General features: G+C 38.7%; 1 protein-coding gene across 1 annotated transcript in view; it reads right to left on the bottom strand.

Moving 5' to 3' along the window:
• The window catches only part of AFF2 (ALF transcription elongation factor 2), a gene marked incomplete at both ends in the record, with an annotated part of 338,204 nt that overhangs the window by 79,022 nt on the left and 241,764 nt on the right, over nt 1-17,418 (bottom strand). The window contains 2 exons of the mRNA XM_080624489.1: nt 507-544; nt 15,165-15,216. Coding sequence (XP_080480615.1) covers nt 507-544; nt 15,165-15,216 — 90 coding nt within the window. The remainder of the gene's footprint in view (nt 1-506; nt 545-15,164; nt 15,217-17,418) is intronic.

The raw sequence follows: 17,418 nt of genomic DNA, 5'->3' as shown, positions 1-17,418 counted from the left end.
CAGAAACATACATGTGTGTATGGTATGAGAGATGCACACACGGAGTGAGAAAGAGCTCTTAATCAACAGGATGGCAAAGCCTTGATACATAGGTGCAAAATATTCCCATGTGTCTAGAAATCATTTGGCACACTCCTAGTTATTTCCCCTCTGTCAGACCTCCTCAAGGATTGCAATTAAAAATCATAATCTTTTTAGCATGTACAAACATCCCCAAGGCTAGGAGCACTATGTATTGACTATGACTGTGATATTATTTGGCAGCTACTCATAGACAACATATTAATTTATGGAAACTGGATGAAACTTGGGGAGTGCGATCATTAGAGACATATGAGAAATCGAAAGCTTTCCTCACTGATACTGACCTTTTTATAGCTATGATTAGGGGCATCTTGAATTCTATTATCTCTTTCCTCGCCCTTCTTGCTGTCCTAATCTTTCTAGTGATCGTATACAACACTTGGTTAGACTAGCATTTTCAAACGGATACAAAAAGAACTTACTTTACAGGAATATTTCTCAATTTTGTCTTTTCAGCAGCCTGTAAACAGAAGAGGGGTGGGGGAAACAAACAATTAGGCAACACACCAAAGCACAACCAAGCTGCAAGCAAACATCAACCTGCGGATGCTCTTTGGAAGTGCACACGTCACTCTTCAGGAATACAGCACTAGAGGTTTTGAACACTTCTGCCCCAGTCTGTGATACCAGCATGGTTTGTTTATTTTTAATGGCCACAAGTGTTTAGGAACTACTCATTCAGGGTGATTACTTCATTTCCCACTCTGAGGTCTGGTCCCTTTGTCACAAGATATCTGTCCGTATCTGGAACAAGAATGACAACAGGAAAAAATAATGGGAAGAATGGACTCCATCTCCAAAACAGTTTTTATTCACCAGCAACAGGAAAGGGCAAGGGATGACCAAATGTTCAGATCAATTTCCTCTTGTGAAACCTTTGAGAAAACACACTCCAAATCATCTAAATGAGTAAATCTTTGGGCCTCTCGGCCTGCACCACCTCAGACATGGAGCCTGGTTCCAGTTTATTGCTGAACCCATTGATCTGTGTACAGTCCATTTATCATTCATGAAAAGAGCCAGTGATCTTCACAGTATATTAGAAGAAACAACTCAGATCATCTGTCAACGGCCCTCTTATTTCTGTTTCCCTCTCCACAGGGATTTCATCTCCTTCGATTCTTCTTGAATTAAAATGTTGCTAAGCAACACAGCTGGGGGCAGTGATGGCAGAGCCGCACCAGTCTATCACACTGGTTAAGCTGCTCGAGATTTTAGTAGAGGTTTTATGCTTTATTAATGCTTCTGTGGCACAATTATGTAATCTGAAACAACCTTGCATCTCCCCTCTGATTTTTTCCAGAATAGGTAAATGATGTTATAACACAAGAAGGCTTGAAACATCACCTTTGGATAAACTAATGTGGCCGTATCGTTTCAGAGAACTCCTAACATTTGCTAGAACCAGACTGTAATAGATTTAAACACGGAAAGTGGTCAGATGGTTAGTGAGATTACAAGCACGGATAGTGGTGAAAGGCAGAATTAAGACAACTGATCCATAAACCTATTATAGTAAGGGAAGTTTTAGTCTTAATTATATTCACAGATATTTTTATAAAGCCTATCAAAATTGAGAACGGGGTTGGTGAGGAACTTTAACCTCTGCTATGCTTAAGGATGGGAATAAAAGGGTTCCCACATAGGAACTGTTAATGTTAGTGGTCCTGAAAAATGCTCACGTTGCCTTTGAGGAATTAAATCCTTTATGAAAACCTTTTGAAACCTCTGGGACCTGCACAACTGGGTTCCAAATTTTACCAGAATGAGTTTTCATCTGGACTCTACAATACGGCTAGTTTTTCAAAATACCTGCTGTTTTGGCACGTTTGCCTCCAATCATAGCAAACATAAAATCTGTGTTGAAATCCATGGAAATCCCCAATAATGAGTTTAAAATATGGGAGAAGGAATTAGAGCTTGCTTAGCTAAGATGGGGCAACAGCAATCCCTTGGGCTGGCTCCCAGTGTGCAAATAAAATGTGGACTTTTTCATTTGGATTGTATTTTGCATCTAAAGAATAAATCAATGAATGCATGATAGGAAACAATTATACTAATTGTACAGTAGGGTTGCTAAATAAAACACTTAAACCTCAGGAAATGCTAAACTTAAGATTGCACAAGTAAGTGTTACAGACCCAAGCCTAATCATGTACTCTCAAACAAGCGTATGAGGAAATGGGGTCCCTGCCTCATTAGTGAGATAATGTGAGTTGCGCCTCTTTCCAATGACACTCTCTCAAATCTCCCCTTTTCAGGAGTGCAAACGCAGAGTCAGAAGCATGTTTTTAAGAAATCTTTCTGAGTAATAAAATAAAACACATGCAACAACACACAAATGCTTCATTTAAAACGGATTAAAACACCATCAAAAATGGCATTTCAGTTTCCCAAGCCTCCCACTAAAAACCAATTTCAGTCCCATCCTACAGGAACTAAGATTGTTTATAAAGCTCATAAAGAGCCTTCCATAATGGCAGAGGTTTTTTTTTGACTGTACAATGGTATTTTGCTCGACCCTTTCATATACCAAATAGCTGGACTTCTACAATTCTGAGTTCAAGCACGTGAAGCTTGCATCTAAATCAGTTTTTCCCCCCTGAATTATTCAAAAATCACTACACAAAACCTGATATCAAAATACAGATAAAGAAAAGAGAACAGAAGAGTGAAGAGTGTCTAGGATCACAAGTAAATAATAATGCAGTCAATTCTAATACAAAGTATAGCAGAAGATATTCTGGAAAATATGTGCATGATGGTATGAGCTAAGCTGTTTACATGAAAGATTAAAGAAGAGGAAGATATTTCAGGGAGTGAGAATTGGCAATGTCAAAGTCATAGAATACTAAAGAGCAGAGTCTAAACCGGCTGTTTGATTTTCTGATTACTTAGCTGCACCGATGGCAACTGTTTACCCTGAAAGAAACGTGGTAGCTTTCAGAAGAATTACAGATATATGTTATTATCTTGGACCATAACGATTCTAGCACTTGTCTTTCTTTAGGTTTTTACATGAGGAATTTCCACATTTTATCCCTTTGTTACTGAGAGAAGGCACTTTCCTAACTTTTAAGAAAAGGCACATGCTGGAGGGACACATGGGTCCTCCACACACAGGCCCATCCACAAAGAGCTTTAAAAAATCTTGCAAACTCTCAGGTTAATCTACATGCCATCCTAGTTTAATGTTGGATGGTCAACCAACTGGTCATTTCCTATTGCAAATGATTCAGTTTGCCTCTGAGTGGGTCTGTGGTGATGTTAAACACAGCACAGAATGCATGTCAGGGATTCTGCCTGAGATGAAAATGCAGGATCTAGTCTTCTGCTTTTATTTGTCTTACAGGTGTTGCTCATTCATTTTTCAAAGTGTATTTGTTGCGATATCATGAGCACACCCAGTGCAGAAGATAAAGGAAGGCAAAATCAAAGTGACATTAAGTAACTCTACACGTTAAGCTTTGATGCAGAAACATATTATCTGAAAATATTTGGTGTGCAGCAGGTCTGTCAATTAGAGCTAATTATTTTTCTCTGATCAGGAAGAATGCAATCATGTTTTAGGCAGGTTTCTTTGAAATGTACGTCTTTTATATAACTTCATTATAGGAAAATACTTCTTCCAAATTACTTTTTTTTCTGGGCTGCTTAGCTATTGACTCAAATTATCTGTGTTGAGTAGCTCCCTCTGCTTTGATAATTAACTTTTGATCATTACTGAATTTAGCAGCTCTAGTCAGATGTGTTCATAGCCATCCTCCTCAACTATTTCAGTGTTCATCGCCTTTAATCTTTGAACAAAATGAGCCTCCATCAGCCTTGTTACTCAGTTAATAATTCCTGTTTCTCATCTTCATGACTGAGTTTGATTTATTTTAGACTTGATGCGAGCTTTAGATTATTCATTTCAGATATTTCAAAGAGAAACATGTTTTAAGAGTTATTTTTTATCTTATATTTCTTTTCAAATAAGAAACCAGGTTTAAATCCACAACAATTCCAAAACTTCATGCATTAAAAGTACTATTTAGAAACAGAGCAGGTAGGAGGTCTCTAAACATTACACCCTGAGTGGAAGATGATGTGCAGAAGACTGGAATAAAATCAGACTGGTATAATGTAATATTCAATGGGTGTTAGGAGAATTACATCATGGGACCTTTATTAATTTTGAGCTTGAAAACATGCATTAAAATAATTTAGGATGATTAGAAAATGGAAGCCAGAGTGAACCAGACAATCATTTCACTTTAATTGCAATTTCCTTCTGATTTTTATTTTACAATTATGGCCTTTCCATAATTGTGCCTCTGCTCTCTAAGACCTTATTTCAACAGCTGACTCTAGTGTTGAATAAGAAGTAAGATGATAAAGAATACATGAAAAGCAGTAAGATATACAGGATCATCTATTAGAGAATATTTGCCCAGAGATGTTTTCCCATGACTTTTAAAACTGCGAATGACTCCTACCTCTTATGTTGCTTACACCTGAATTTGACACAAGCTCTTTCAGCCCACAGGTTCTTAGTTCTTAGCAGGTATTTAACTATTACACAAAACAGTAAACATGTGAACAAGCACAAACTGCTTCTAGATTGTGCACAAGGACCACAAAATGTAGAAAATGATGCTTTTCTTCATCACGATCAATTATTGGACTGGCTATTGTCTAGAAAGAAGCAGAAAAAGTACTCCAATGAGTACAACTTTCCTGCATCACAAAGACCTGAGAAGAGATTGGCTCAAAAATATCAAAATAACCAGCATCTGCAGAAAACAAATTAGATTTTCGATCAAGTGTTACAGTGAAAGTCTCTGCTACCCAAATAAAATACATATTTGCCATTGCATAACTGAAAATCCAGGATTTTCAGGGGAAAGTATTTGATTTTAAGAAAGTGAAATCAGACAAAAACTATTTTTTAAGAATGCTTTCTCACCCTCTTGATTCAGAAGCACATCGGCCATGTAAAAAGGCCATTGATGAGCCTCAAAAAGTTTCTTAGGGTGAGATGGATGGCACTTCATGCCACTGAACATGTTGGCAGAAGAAGGAAGGCCTTCATACTTTATTTTCTTCCATGAACTCCTGCAAATCTGATTCAGGTTAACCTCCCAGGTTCTAACCAGCTCTGTATGCTTGGGTGAACTGCTAAGTGACTCAAAAGAATTAAGTTTGTAGTCTACGATGCTGTTCTCCTCTCCTGTAGGTAGAGACTTCTTGGAGACCCAATTCAACAATATAATAAAACCAAAGACACTTTCTACAGTTGCCTATATAGGTTTATATATATACATTCATATATCTGTGTAGATTGTAATTTGTCTTGGAAGTTATACTATACTGTTATTTACAGAGAATGCTTACCTACGATCCTAAGTAACGAACCAAAACCTACTACTTGTCAACTGCACTGTACTGTACTCTGATTCTTACTGATACAGTTGGTGCTATGATTTCCTGTGGAGGAAAAGAATGTAGTGCACAGCAAACAAACCATCCAGAACTGTGCTGGGAATCAGAAAACCCAAACAGAAGTGCTCAAGGATTAGAATGTGATGATCCTTGCATGAATGTGTGTTGTGTTCTTTTTTTTTCCTTCTTTACTTCGTGCGTTACACTCTCCTCTACCTGTCCGCTGATGTCAAAAGAGGAGATTGTATTTCTTTCTTGCTAATTGCCTTTGACATGAAGTTGGCAACCTTGTATTTGAGATCTTGTGTCTGATGTTCCATGTGAGTCTCACCTCGAGGACAAGTCCAATGTTACTGTGTCTAGGACCAAAACCAATGGAGAATATTCTCTCATCATCATCATATTGTATTTTTTAAAAATGAGCATTTTTCTTTCAGAAGCCAAACATGTGGGATGGATCAGCCAAGATCCATTTTTTTAAATATCAAGTTACCAAATGTGTTATCTACAAAAAGTAACAGTTCATTGAACTCTCACTGTGTATGAACCAGAGAGAGCTTCTCATCACTGCTTTAAGCAATGCAGCAACCTTCATGGCTTCACAGAGAGATGCTCAAGAATACTTGAAATACTGGAAATTTAATTTCAATTGGTACGATGGAGGCTGGCTATAAGGAAAAACAGAGTTTAAGTGACAAAATCTAAACCAGTCTGCCTGTGGGTTTGAAGTCACCTTCATCCTTGATGTAAGAGAACTGCTAATTGAGCAACAAGAGATACATTTGGGCTTCTGCCAGTATTTTTTCCCAAATCCCTACGTTTCCATCAGGCCAATCAAACTAAGGAAATGTGGAAGATAAAAGTGGCCACTTCCCATTCCTGAAGGAGTATTCCATGTTTTTTAAAGAAATGGAGATAAGAGCGCCACACACTGAATGTGTACTACACCCCAAGGAGTGCTTGTTGCTTGTGTAGACATACCTGAGCGGGGCTTAAATTAGCTCATGTGGGTACTATGAATATTGTTGCTTTTGTTGCACAGGCGTTAGTTTACTCAGTGTCTTTGGTGAACTTTACAATACAAACTGTTACGACATTCTGCCAGTGAACGGACTTATTTCAAAGACAAGTCACATAACATGTATGCTATTTAGGACTTTAGTATCAATGTACCAAAACAGTGCCCTTCTCCTCCAGTTATTTTGATATATGCTGGAATCTTTAAAAAATGCTTTAGATGGGAAGTTCCTAATTGTACTAATTTTGACACCTTCATCCAACAAAGGAGAAATTGTAAAACAACATTACAAATTCTACTGATGTAGGGATTGGTGCACGGAAGATCACATTATGTGACGGGAAGTTGCCAGGAGGGACAGGAACCAGCTGACTCTGGGGAGGTGCTTAGGCAACATATATAAGGAATTGTAACTGCGCAATAAATTGTTGTTGACCCGCATTCCGTGAATGCTCTATGTCTTGACCCTAGTTCGGAGGGAATTAGTGCTTCCGTCCCTCACCACACGAGTAGCGAGAAACTACATACTGATTCTATTTTTGTAGTTTTACAAAACATTGTCAAGTTGCTTTACAAATGCTAATCCATGTCTCATGAAGTTTAGTAGATTCAAAAGCTCTGACAATACCAATTGACTTGGTCATTGCAGAGTTCTATGGGAGAGAAAACAAATCCTGGCTAGAGCTAGGCCTGATTTTTCAGAATTGTTTTATTTGGAAAACAAATATATCAGCCCTGGTGACAGAAAAAGTTGGGAAAATTGTACTGAGTGGTCCAAGTTTGAGAAAAAAAAAATCAAACTGGAATTCTGGTTTTAAAAATAATTTCCTAGCAAATAATTTGTCACAAATTCATTACAAATGACCTAGGATGATAATCCTATTGTGAAAATATAAAACATCTACTTAGGAACAAACCTCATTATTTGTTGTGTTATTTACTGATGATTTTTCTAAAATGTGTGCTTGGTTCAACCCTCCAGATGGCAAATAAATAAATTTAAAAAAATTCCATTAATTGTTTCATTTACTCCATAGCCACATTTCAACATGTTAATCACATGATTAAAATCTTAAGGAGGCAAAAGAAATAGAAAGAAGTTTAGTAAACACTTCTAAGAGAAACAGAAATTCTTCTCTAAACTTCTCCACAACCTCTGTATTCCTAGTTTCTTAGTTCTAACCGAAGGAGAGGAATCCTTTGTATCTCCATCCCTGAAACTTCTCTGAACAGTGCTGACATTTTTGAGGTCTTATAATGAGGGGCACTTTTAGTGTGCGCTACCCAACTGTTACTTTTGCAACGATCACAAGAGTTATAACTTGCTGTGTCAAAACAGAAGGGAGAATAGGCAGACATCTCAGAAACAGCCCCTTGTACCCTTGCTCATTTGCAGTTTATGCCCCTATATTTTCCTTTGTGGCAAAGGCCTTTATCTCATTCCTTCGGGATTCCAAGTCCTCTCCTTAGTCTGTTCCCTACTCTAAATCAGTGAATAGTTCTCTAGACCTGAGAAGCAAAAGGGCAGAGGCAAAGAGTACCAGCAGTGGCAGTGCTGGGAAGATGTGAATTGATGTTGCTACTGTTCACACCACCCATTTATTTCCTGTGCAGGACTGAAGACTTTAAGGATTTTAATTTACACTGAACATTACATTTATACTGAATGTTAAATCTATTACAAACAGGCAGCAGAGGTAACAGAGGTAAACACACACGAAATAACTCTTTGCTGACCTTGGTCTGGTTTAGTACATTGCTCAAATGACTTAGCCAATTACTGAATTGCACATCTCCCAGAAATAAACTTAATAATACTACCATGAAATTGGTAGTTTTGTAAAGCAGGCACGCTCTCTGTGAGAGCACCCTGTCCAAATCAATTGCCCTGTCAGACTGTGGTCCTGACCTGTCCCTACGAGCAGGCAGAAGGTCTGCTGTGGGAAGATTCATCCTGCCAGCACAGCATGGAGCACCTCCAACCCTAGCAAACCTTGCAATGGCAGATGAATTCATCATAAGAAAAATGAAGGTGTTTAGTTCTCATTACTGTTCTCCTTCTGGAATACCTCCAGGGGAGATCAACTTTCACTTCTTCTCCCCTTATTCTGGCTGACAGAAGCTAATTACCGGATTTATCATGCCCTTTTCATCACCTACTTTATGCTTGTTCTGGCCACCTACGAGTCCCTCCTTCGGACTTTTGCAACCCCTTCAGTTTCAAAGCCAGCACTAGCACTGTACTGGTGTAAAAAACTCCCAAGAATTCAGATTTTGAAGTTCACAGACAGTTCCTTGGGCATTTACAAAAGACTGACACTGCAGATGGCCAGTATAAGAAAGCCAGACACTTTCTTTACCAAAATGCTTCACAAGGCGTTCATGATAAAAATCACACTCTCTTTTTGAGGAGAAAAGGGAGATAAGTGTTTCCTATGTGGTCAGGTTAGTGAATGTTGAGCACTAAGATGGCCCACAGATACCAGACTTCAGATTTATTTTCACAGGACAGGATGGTGAAGTCTGGCTTTTCTCTTAACAAGAATGTGGGTGTCACTCAATTATCTCACCTGCTGCTGCCTTTGCTTCTTGCCAAAACAATATAGGGCTTTTGACATACATAGCAAGAGGCCCTGGGGAAATATATTTTTGCTCCATGCTTATAATAAATACTCCTTTACAAAAAAACAATGTGTGCACAAGCATGCACACACACAGAGCACACGACCCATCCTGTGGACTGAAAGCTGCATCTTTCTCCTCCCTCCCACTCCAAAAAGGCTGGCAGGTCTCCAGTGTCTGGTCCTTATGGCTGTACTGAGGAGCAATTGGCCTTTCCACCTCTGTTTAATTAGTGATGGAGGCACTGAGTTTTTTTAAAGCTCCTCCTTTAGATGTATGATGTCTTACGGTATGGCTAAGAGAGCCTGGCTGCTTCAGGCTGGTGGCATGAAAAACTAAACTCAAGAGAAGCACCTGCTTAAGAGAGTGCTGAGGGGCTACGACGTGCCTGCTTATTTGTGACAAAGTGAGGAGAGGACTTCTTGCAGGTGTAGTTACCCATCTTTTCAACTAAGGCATTTAATTCTCCCTTTGTTAAGGCTGCCTACCTGCTAGCATTTTCTTTTCATCTATTATTTTCTCTACTGGGATGGAGGATTTTTGATACACTGAACTAGCAGTGCATACTGGGAACCCATGGGAAAGGCAAGCCAGTGGGAGGGATGGGGCTCCTCTGGTTCCTGTGCTGGTTTGGGCAGCCCCTATCCCAGAGCCCAGGTAACAGCATGGCTGCAACCTGCAGGGGCAAACATATTGTCGATCTGTAGTACTGTGCAACCATGTGTTCTGAGGGTTGTATTAATTCCCTTCCTCGCTGATGGATGACCTCCACAATAACAACATGTGCAGAAACAATTACATAAGATTCTGTGAATTTGAACAGGTTAAAAGCATTTGATAACATTGTGTATTTCAGTGGTGTGGCATGTTTTTTCCTCATAACTGCAGATCTCAGACTGGTTACTGAAAGCTTCTGCTGATAATAAACAAATATATGATATGAACCTATGTCATTACCATGTGAATGATAACCTTAGACATGTCAGCCATCAAATATCTTATTACCAAAGATTTGTCTAAGGGAAGCTTGACTTCATTTTACACAGCTGATGATACAGTTGATGATATATGGTTACTTCAACTACTGTTGTGCAGAATAAAATAATTTGAATATCAATTAAAATGGACTGAGGTAGCAAGAAGAGACATCGTCATGAAAGGATTTTTCATGGTTATAGACTGACAAGGTTGGATAATGACTGTATTATCCTAATAGCTTCTGTTTTCATTAATGGCTTAATGAAAACATTTCCTTACAATTATAAAACATGATTATAGATCTTAAACACTAGGCTGTGGGTTCTTTATCAAAGCACACACTGCTGTGGCTATAACTGATGCTGCATCACTCTGGAATTTCAATGAAACCCAATGACAGATAAACTGTTTACATTAAAAGACTCTATCAAAGTTATTTTGCACCTAGTTTCATCCTAATCCATCTGTTTTTTCTATAGCTTTGACAAGATGACCTCTCTCCCTGTGTGTGCAGTATTGATGTCATTACTGAAGAGCTGTTCTTCAGCCTTTCTGCTGATAACAAAATAAAATGGAAATGTAGAGAAACCTTGGGGAGGTAAACAGCTTGTTCAGGATCTAGCTGAAAATGGGAAAAATTACAACAGGAAAGGATACCTATTGTTAGAAGAAAAGTGGTCACTGCTCCACTTTAAAAAGTGTTTCCACGATACGATGAAGCCATACTGTGTCTTAGAATTCCATAAACTTTAAAAAAATATTAACTTGAAGACAAGCTTTGAAAGCTCAGTATGTATTGTAGGAATTCAAAGCTCAGCCTATGGCTGATCACCTTTTTAGGCTGAGCTACAAAGTGAAACATTTTGTATGCAACTACCTAATAATAACCTAGCAAAAAAGAATAATTCTGTTTGTGTAAAATACAAATGATAAAGCAGGGCCAGGGATTATGTGCATGTCTTCTGTTTGTGTGGTTATCAGAGAAGTGGCAACAAAGTGGCAGTCATTAAGGGAAAGAGGGGAAAAAAATCAAGTAGATAGGAAAAGCACCTTATTGATTTGTTCTGCCAAAACCACTTTATACATAAAATACTGAAAATGGAGTACGTCTGTAAGTAGTATCAGAGTTTCTTTGGTTCAAAACCACACAGAATGCTAGCAATGTGCTTTAAATTAAGCATGCATTTCAAAGGTTAACAGGACTATTCCGTAGGCAGAAGAACAAAGAGGAGCTGGTTGAAGAAAATTGGGTACACTACAGCTACTTAAAATACTGCATCCAGGCACAAGTCATTTGGATGCCTTTGAGCTCAAAGCTAATTTGAATTATACAGAGGTGCTTTAAAGAACAAAAATACTAACCTGTGTTTTATCTAAGCTCCTTCAGCTGAAATGGGCTATTAAATTAAAAATCTTCACCACTCTTCCTAATTTCTGATGTATTTTTTAACAAAATAATAAAGCCATCTAAAAGCTCTGTCCTTCCTCACAGAAGAGTATTAACATTAGCATCTCTGAAATGCCTTGTCATCTAATAGTTTTACTAATCACATGTCTGTCACCTGCCTTGACTACATCTCTCATAGCCAACCTAAAAATATTGGGTGCCAGGACTTTTAAATGCAATACTGATACATATCCCAACATTCCTCTCAGTGACAATACTACAGGAGTTTACAATCCAGGCAATGCTTAAATGTAACAATATCTCTCAAATAATACATTACACAGATGTGTACTAGTATTATAAATATGTGACATAAAATCTATTGGGTTGGTCAGTGTGCATATTAAAAACCATTCAAGTAGGTCAAATTGTGGATAACTTAAAACTTTAAAGACAGCAATTTTAATAAAACTGTCAATACAATTTTCTTTGTAAAAACATCTGACAACGACTATGCTGCTTATATTGAAAGAGAAACACAAGGTCTGTATCTTTAGATCTTATATTGAACTGTGAGTACAGCATCAATAACTGCTTCTCAGCTGTAAATGAAAATTGATTCTAGATCTAACCTGTCATTTTCTGTGTGTCTTTAATCCCAAATCACCCGCAATGAGACACAAGAATCAGCATTTTGTCTATGGGACAAAGCATGTGTCATACAGCCAGCTCCGAAGTGTTTGTGCTGAAGATGCTGTGAGGTGTGTTTACATATAGGTGGTAACTGCGGTCTCTCCAAGCGAGGTCCAAAACGTGACTACAGGAGTTTGCAGCTGGGGTGGAGAGACTTGCAACTTGCCGCATGCTCTATTGCAATGATCAATATGGTCCAAAGCTTTACAGATCTGAAGTCTGCAATGAACATCTCATTGGACTTCCTGCCTGTCAGAGCCCAAAGAAACTCACTTGACAACAATCAAGCCCACAGCTGCTGGAAGTCTGAAAGGAGAGGGATACATAGGGTTTCCATGCAATTTGCAGCAGCTTGGCACTAGTAGTTTGGATTTCTAGTCAGCTCTCACTTGTTGAAGCTTCATAAGCCCTCTAGGGTGAAATTAAAGTGTAGAGCCTCCTTTCAAAGCTTTTTCTTGGTGATATATGTTGCTAGGCCATCATCATGTGTGCCTGAACCAAAAAAGACCTAACACTTAAATTAAGGAGGCTTCTCCAGATCATTTTTATACCTCTTAGGAACAATTTCCTGCTATTCAAAATCCTGTTTGAAAAATGAATGCCAAAAGCAGCCAGCATGTTTAGTAACAGTGTTGCTAATGATATTTATAGAATAAATATCTTCCACTGACTTCAACCTGGTAGTTCTCATCCTATCCAGAAACTGGGCTCAGCTTCTCAATTGTATGACCGACTGTAGCTGTTGTGTGTTGGGTTTCTGCTCAGGGAGAAAAGGAAGGAAAAGTTTAACACCTGAAAGAGCACAAGGTCCACGAACCCCTAAATAAATGCAGAAATAAGTGTGCTCATTCATAGGAGGGAAAGGGTAAGACAGAAGAGCTTTGTTTCTTGCAGACAAGCTTCTAACAATCTTCACCATGACAAATGGACTACTGGTGCTCTCAGAAGACAGGCTGATAGATCAAACTCTCTCAACACTACAGACATTCACTAAAAGTTGAGATCAAGGTGCATTTATGGATCAGTGTCACTACTGCCCCTGCTGTGTAGAGATTGAAAGGTCCCTAGCAACTCTCGAAGAACAAATCCTAGGGCTCCCTACTGACTGCTATTCTCAAAGAATTTCAATTTCCTTGAAATACAAGTAGAAATAAAGATAAGAAAATTTATTTTTACATACTATGTTTTTACTAATAAAATTGAGCAAATGCTAGTGCTCATGCTTCACACTGGCTACAAGCCTACACCAGAAAAAGCCAGAAGGACAATGAGATTCCATAGAATCCATTTTCCTTATAGAAATGCTGCATAAACTGTTAGAATGGTTTTGAGCTGAGAGGTTTAATTTTTTCTCTCCCCATCAGAATGCACATGTAAGTACAGCTGAATTACAATGGTCATTTCACTGCAAAATCTTCATGTTAAAAACCAAAAAAGTATTTTTTTAACCTTGGGCTCCACAGCTGAACAATAAACATTGTAAAGTTCGTATTTTCTAATTGCCTTGATCTGTCCCTCTTGAATGAATATTTTATATATCTTTTGGAGAATATACTTTGCAGTCAGAAACCACTGCAGTTACTTTGCTGATGTTTATGTGCCTGACCAGTGGGCCAGATCAACCTTTTTTTTGCCATTTCCAATACTCCTTTAAAGAGAAATGGCAGAAGCTGCTAAAGCTTGAAGGCACAGTCAGTGGAATGGTAATATATTTCCATTTCTGTATTTTGGACATCTCAGTATCACAATGTCATTTTACAGGACTATTTGGCCAAGTTTCCAACAGATCAGGAAATCTGCTGGTTTCATAGGCCATCATGTTTATACAACATCACATTGCACAAGAACAGGCTTTTGATCTTTCAGATTCAGAAGAGAGCACAAGTCTAACTTGGTGCTAAAAAATACTGACTGTATGACTAAGGGGTCAACTGACACCAGAAGGTAAATCCTGGCATTACCCTAAAGGGTGGATTAGGCGGTTTGAAGGAGAACATTTAGGTGGTTTAAAAATAAATAAGAAGGAAAGATCAACTTATAATCAACATTTCCCAGGATGAACAGATGATCTTATGCAGAATTATAGCATTACCTTCCTCTCCATTGCAGATGTTTAAACATTTGAGCCTACTGCATGTATAAAGTAACATGAAAGAGGAATTTAACCCAAAATCTTTTTTCTTGGGTTTTTTTTTTTTTTTTTTTTTTTTTTCTGATAGGAATGTTGATAATATGAATTTCACCAGCCTTATTTCCAAGCATTATCCATAAATATTTATAAAGTAGGAAGAATAGAGAATGATATGACAAGATTTCTGAAAATGATTCTTCATTAACATCCCAAATAGCTTGAGAGAGTTTCAGTACTGATTTACAGCTCCACAGAGGATTTTCTCCTCTCACAAATGAGAATCAGTGGATTATTGACTATGAACTCCCAGTCCTTTACTCACCTACTTGGAACAAAACTTACAGACCCAATCTTCTCAGATGCAACTGTACAGTGCAAACCAACTCTGCAGTTGTGCTGGTGGTCTGATGTGGTCAGTTTACACCCATTTCCAAACAGGTAATCAATTTCAGAAATCAAGTGCAAAACAAGTGGAGGCTGTTCCAGAGACAGGTTGGTACAATGAGGGACAGAAATGCAGAGCACGTTAGCTGTTCCTGGGTGATGCCATGTGTGGGTTCTAATTCCAAGGCTAGGAAGTTATGTTTTGGTTTAATTTAATCCACTTCACAAAGTTAATTCAGCAAAACTGACAAAACGCACTCCTATTTGAGAATAAGTTTCCTTCCACAGAGGTTCTATGTACAGGCAAGATTTAAGTTAACAGATTCTGCTGCATCCCAAAATGCTTTTGATTCAAATATAGTAAACCAACATACAATCACATTCAACTGATGAAACAACTTTGTCAGATTATATGGTCTATGCACTTATACAGATGTATTTACCTGTTCATTGTCATCTTCATCACTGCTGAGTTTCAGATCATCCTCAAGCATTCTGAAAAGACAAGACCGTAATACAGAATTACATTTAATGAATTAACTTCATATACAATGGGCTGAGTCTACCTTTCAGCAAAGTCAGAGGAAAAACTCCCTTTCAATTCCAGAAGAGCAAAATCAGACCTGTTGCAATTAAACTGATGAATACTTCAAGTATGTATTAGTCCTGCGTGATGCTAGGTGAGAACAAATGACTTTGAGGCTCATCTATCATAAAGTTTGGCAGCTCCTCTTTCATGTCCTCTTTTATTTGTACATTGTCTCACAGTGATTACCGTATACACCTACATATATTTCTAAATCAGAAGGTGGAAGTGAAATTCAGCTCTGAGACTGTAGAAAAACCTGAGAAAAAGTCCATGTCCCATTTTTGATCTAGGGTATCACTGATCTTCTTGGAGGCTGGTACCAATTCTCATCTTATCAAACTGAGAATGGTGTGGAAAATAGCAAGAAAAGAAGGATCTTGTGTGAGGTCTGATGGGACCTCACAGTTGTTGACATCAGAAGGCAGAGCAAATGTCTTCCAAGCTAAGAATCTGCTAATTCATATCCCCATTTTTATTTAAGTACAAGGAAATCTCACATGACTGTTCCCTGCACTTGGTTAAAGGGGAATAAAACTCTTAGAAGATGTGGCTGTTCCAGTACCACCTTCCCTTCCTTTGGCAGAAAAAACAGTTGAGTAATGCATATTACTACACTAAAACTCATATTACTACTTTTTTTTCAGTCTGAGACTTGGGTATGGCAAAACATATGGGGTAAGAAACCATATTATTTGCTGTTACATTTTGGAAGAAAATGCCTCTTTCGATGTCTGTCTACCTAGAGACATGACTAATAGCCAACAAATACACTCCCGTATAGCTTCTCATACATTCACGCTTTTATCTGGTGGTCCTCCTCAGAGCAGATATTCCTTTGGGCACACTCCTACCTCACACCCATCTTTTCACCTTGACAGATTCTCTTATCACAGGATAACGTACGGATGAATTGGCACATCTCACCCAGATCCACTGTGACAGCCACTAAAATCGCTGAGCTTCCTTTCTCCCAGCCCGAGCTCCTTTACCCACGGCAGGAGGCTCGCAAATTGCAATTACTGTTTCCTTTCTGCCTTGATGGAGACTGAAGTCTATGATTTTTTATTGTTGGCCTTTAAATAACTGTAGCAATCAATGGATGTTCTGTTAGGAAGGTTTTTTTTTTCTGTTTGAAGACTACCAGTAAATCATGGAAGCCTCCTGGTACAAGGAATTTTAAAGAGGGGACAATAATCCAGACATGGAAATATCAAAAGGTTTGAAGCCCTGCTGATGCTCTTAAAATGAGAAAGTGCAAGGAGGTCTTTAAACTGGTTTGTAAGTCATCTGTCTTTCTGTGACCTCTGTTGTCGGGCAGCTCAGTGGTTACAAAGTATCTGGACACATAACTACTAGTCATTAATGTCTTGATAAATGGCAGATGCCTCCCTGTAATACGTGAACCCATAAAAGTAAGAACTGAAGCATGGGTAAAGAATCTTCTAAAAGTAAGAATTTGTGGTGGGTTGACCCTGGCTGGATGCCAGGTGCCCATCAAACCTGCTCTGTCACTCCCCTCTTCAGCTGGACAGGGGACGGGAAATATGACTAAGGGCTCGTGGATTGAGGTAAGGATGGGGAGAGATCAGACACCAGTTACTGTCACAGGCAAAACAGGCTTGACTTGAGGAACTTAGTTTAATTTATTACCAATCACATCAGAGTAGTGTAATGAGAAATAAAACCAAATCCTAAAGCACCTTCCCCCCACTCCTCCCTTCTACCTGGGCTCAACTTTACTCCTGAATTCTCCACCTCTCTCTCCCAAGTGAAGGAGGGAGACAGGGAATGGGATTGTGGCCAGTTCATCAGACATGTTCTCTGCCGTTCCTTCCTCCCCAGGAAAGGACTCCTCATATCCTCATACTCTCCCCCTGCTCCAGCACAGGTCCCCCGCAGGGTCATCCCGCCGGATCCCTCCCTGCTTCTAAACCCTTGCCATGCAGGCCCAGCACAGAATTTTTCATGAAATATTAATCTTGAGAGGCTTGGACTTTGGTGATGAACAGGAACTTTCACTGTTGTTTATCTAGCAGACACATTCATTTGTTTCCCCAGTGTCATTACTTGCTGTGCTATTCTCAGTATATCGCTGTACCTTGATCTAT

Source organism: Psittacula echo (assembly GCF_963264785.1).
Source record: "Psittacula echo genome assembly, chromosome: 8".
In the NCBI taxonomy this organism is placed as follows: Eukaryota; Metazoa; Chordata; class Aves; order Psittaciformes; family Psittacidae; genus Psittacula; species Psittacula echo.
The sequence above is the reverse complement of the archived record's forward strand: the minus strand, read 5'-3'. Positions and strand labels throughout refer to the sequence as shown.